General features: G+C 39.9%; 1 protein-coding gene across 2 annotated transcripts in view; it reads right to left on the reverse strand.

Annotated features, from left to right (window-relative positions):
- LOC107685190 (follistatin-A-like) overlaps positions 1-2,754 on the reverse strand; it is a 5,755-nt gene extending 3,001 nt beyond the window's left edge. For both annotated transcript variants that reach the window (XM_016481700.1, XM_016481701.1), the window contains exons 1-3: positions 2,572-2,754; positions 1,631-1,822; positions 1,203-1,421 (exon numbers count right to left, since the gene is read on the reverse strand). In XM_016481700.1, coding sequence (XP_016337186.1) covers positions 1,203-1,421; positions 1,631-1,822; positions 2,572-2,656 — 496 coding nt within the window. In that variant the 5' untranslated portion in view covers positions 2,657-2,754. The remainder of the gene's footprint in view (positions 1-1,202; positions 1,422-1,630; positions 1,823-2,571) is intronic.
- Positions 2,755-3,527: the final 773 nt, after the last annotated feature.

Consider the following 3,527-nt stretch of genomic DNA (forward strand, 5'->3'; position numbering starts at 1 on the left):
TGTTTCGTTGTGAAAGCGAAACTACTTTGTTTGGTCTTCCAAAAGAGGACGATATCCGCTTCGTCATGCCTGGAGCTGATCCGTGCTGGTCGCTGAGGGAATACATCAACTTCGCGCTGTGGCTCGCCGGATCGGGTTTCACCGTGGACGAAGCGGAATCCAGCCCGGGGTCATCACACGTGGTTGCTGCAAGCCCTCCGGCCGCCGCTCACTCTAGCCCGCCGTGTGTGATGCTGTGTTTCATTGTGAAAGTGAAACTACCTTGTTTGGCTTTCCAAAAGAGGCCACGACTAGAAATCAGTGGTTAAGTTGTATTTACAACACTGTTCCAGAACAATGCAACATGTAAAAAGACAGTATAAGTCATTATAATCCGTAATTGTGTCCCCACTGGATGCAACAAATGCCTCGTGTATAATGGCTTTTAATGTTGTCTCGTCGCTCCGGCGTAAGGTGCAAGGTGCGTAACATTTCCGTCACACACTTGAGGTATTCAGCCAATCACAACGCGCTGGATAGCTGGCCAATCAGAGCACACCTCGCTTTTCAGAACGATGAGCTTTGTGAAAATCGACGCGTTTCAGAAAGGCGGGGCATAGAGGAGAAACAATAATGTACAGTATGTGGAAAATAATGTTTTTTGAACCTTAAACCGCATAAACACATTTCATTACACCAAATACACAAAATAATGTTATTTTTAGCAACATCATATGACCCCTTTAAATTTCCCATATCCATTGGGAATTGATTGGGTCATAAAAAGTGGGTGCCACATAACAGAATGCAACTTAAAATGCTAGTTTGCTAAAACAATTCCTACATGAACCAATCAGATTGCATGGCCTGCATGATGTCACCAGAACAAAAAGTTGCTTTAGAGGCAGAGCAGGTTATTATTTTGTGATGACCATTTTCCTTATGTAATGTGACATATTTAAAGTGTGTTACGTAACCAAATGTAATTTAAAAAAGCAAGTTTGTTAAAACAATTCCTATGTTATCCAATAAATCATGTGGTCTAGGTGATGTCACTGGAATAAAAAGTTGTTTCAGAGCCGAAGCAAACTATTATATTTTAAATATTTAAGATTGCAAAGACATTTTTTTCTTTGCAAGAATGTACACTGATAATATGGGAGCAATTAAGCAAGTAAATTTGGATTTCATTTTGACTTTGAACAGGGTTTAAGTGACCGTACTTTTGCATTTTCCCTGGTACTGTGCAGTCAGGTCAGGGTGTCTCTTGCACTTGGCCCTAAGGAGGGCACACTCGTTCCGGTACGTTTTCCCATCGGAGCCACACACAGGCCCTTTAAAAGTGACATTGGAGCAGTCTGGGGCACACACGCAGCGGGGCTTATTCCGCTTGTTCATTTTGCACCGCTTTCCAGGACCACAGTCCACATTATCACAAGTCTCTGTAGAATCAATAAAGAAGGTCATTAATTGACATATCAGTTCTGGACAGACAAATGATGACACTGTATTTATTCAAATTATAGATACCATACTGATACGTCCGTAAAATGTCTGAAATGTTCTTAGGTTAACAATTCAATTTAAAACATTTAGCCGCTTCCAGATCATTTCCAGTCATCCAAATGATGAAATCACTCTAATGTGGTACCTTTACAAGGTATGCAGTTCGGAGCACCACCATTGAAGATCAGCCACCGGAAGAGTGTATTATTGGGTACATCCTCTTCGGTCCACGCTGTGCCCAGGCGACCACTTCTACAACAGTCTTCCCGACTCATCCCAGACATGTACAGAACTTGGCATCTCCCGTTCTTGCCCTGCTGAAGCCAGCAGTTGCCAGCTGGAAAGGGTTACTTTATTATGTGCTGAATACTATTCTGCTCATTTATCACTCATACCAGGCATGCAATTGAATGTAACCAATTAGTGCCAAGCAGGGCCATAACTACCTTGGACATTGAGGGGGACATGTTGGATTTTTTTTTTACCTTACATGTCTTAAATTCCTACCTTTGGTCCCTTCAGTACTGAATATCTGGTTACATCTTTAGTGCCAAGTTACATTATGACTATAAAATAACCACGGATTTTGCTGGATCCAGGTAAAAGATCAAACAAACATTTGAAAATGATTTTAATGGTATTTTTAAAGGAACTCGGGTTTCAATTCCAAATGTTCAAAGAGTCTTTCTGGCATCTGAATCCACTCTGACTCTTAAGAAACACTATATTGTGGTTGTGCAAGCGTTTTTGTGCATTGCACGGCAACATGCTCAACCGTTTAGACATAATACCATTATAAACATAATAAATTATTAAAATACCACAATTCCTATTGCACAAAGTTTAACATAACATCTGAAAATATTAATCATTTCAAGATTTCCAATGAATATCTACTATAAATTCTTATAGGTGTCTTTGAAAGTTCACATAATTTTTCTTAGTTGTTATGCACGGGAGGCGCTAGCGCGCAACCGCACCATTCAAGCTCCTCAAGTCCAGATCAATGCAAGAATGGCTTTAACACTGCATAATATACCTCAATCAGACCTTTAGACTGCACGCGAAGGATAAATGTCACTTTACCTTGTACTTTCTGCTGTTCCATCAAGTGCGCGAACCAAATGAGAAGCGCGATCACGCCCTGGCGGAGCTGCGGTAACTGTAGCATCCTCAGAAAAAGTGGAGACGCGCGTTGGAGACAGACGGACTACAGACGGACAGATGTTCTTCCGATGCTTCGCACTCAGGACTGTCATACACACGGAATCCGTCTCGCTTTTTAAATCTATATGGGGTCTCGAGTTGGATGCCTGTGGTGGGCGGTCTTCATACTTCATAGGGGGGTGGGGAGAGCATTGTAGTTTGCCCACCGACATTTATCAGGTGATATTTGGAAGTCTAGAAACTTTCTCCCCTCAAGAGCAACATTATGATTCGGGGCTGAGTTTGGGGGGATTTCAAAGTGTTGGATAACAGCAGAAAAGTGATTTGGAGTCTGTTTGTGTTTAATGTGAAGGCTGATTGTTGAAGCATAACAGCTTTTGATATAAATATTTTTCTTTTAACATATGCCAAACGTTGAGCTTGGACTTGATGAAACAGAAATCAGTTCTGCAGAACTGCAGAATAAATAGTTTATTTTGATGTGATAAAAAACAAAATATAATAAATAAAATGTAGCTAATATATGTTGGAGACGTGCTTAAAATAACAGGATCGAGTTTTATGCTTAATGCTGCACTGTTCTCGAAGTCTTGACACTACAAGGTCTCTGTAATAAAGATTTCAATGTTGATATTTCTACAAATATCCAGTTTACTGTTCAAAATCATGGTAACAGGGTTGACTATTTTAGATTGTACCAGCCAAAAATAATTAAACTAAGATGATGAAAAAGACAAGTTCACAAGGATGATTGCTGTTATTATGATGTATTTAGTTTATTTTTTATATATATTTTTTTTAAGTTACATTTTTGTATTATACAGATAAGGGGAATTATAAGGTAACAGGGCTGATGCCTAACCTGGAATTTCATG

The sequence above is a fragment of the Sinocyclocheilus anshuiensis genome, unplaced genomic scaffold (assembly GCF_001515605.1).
Source record: "Sinocyclocheilus anshuiensis isolate Anshui unplaced genomic scaffold, SAMN03320099.WGS_v1.1 scaffold914, whole genome shotgun sequence".
NCBI lineage: Eukaryota > Metazoa > Chordata > Actinopteri > Cypriniformes > Cyprinidae > Sinocyclocheilus > Sinocyclocheilus anshuiensis.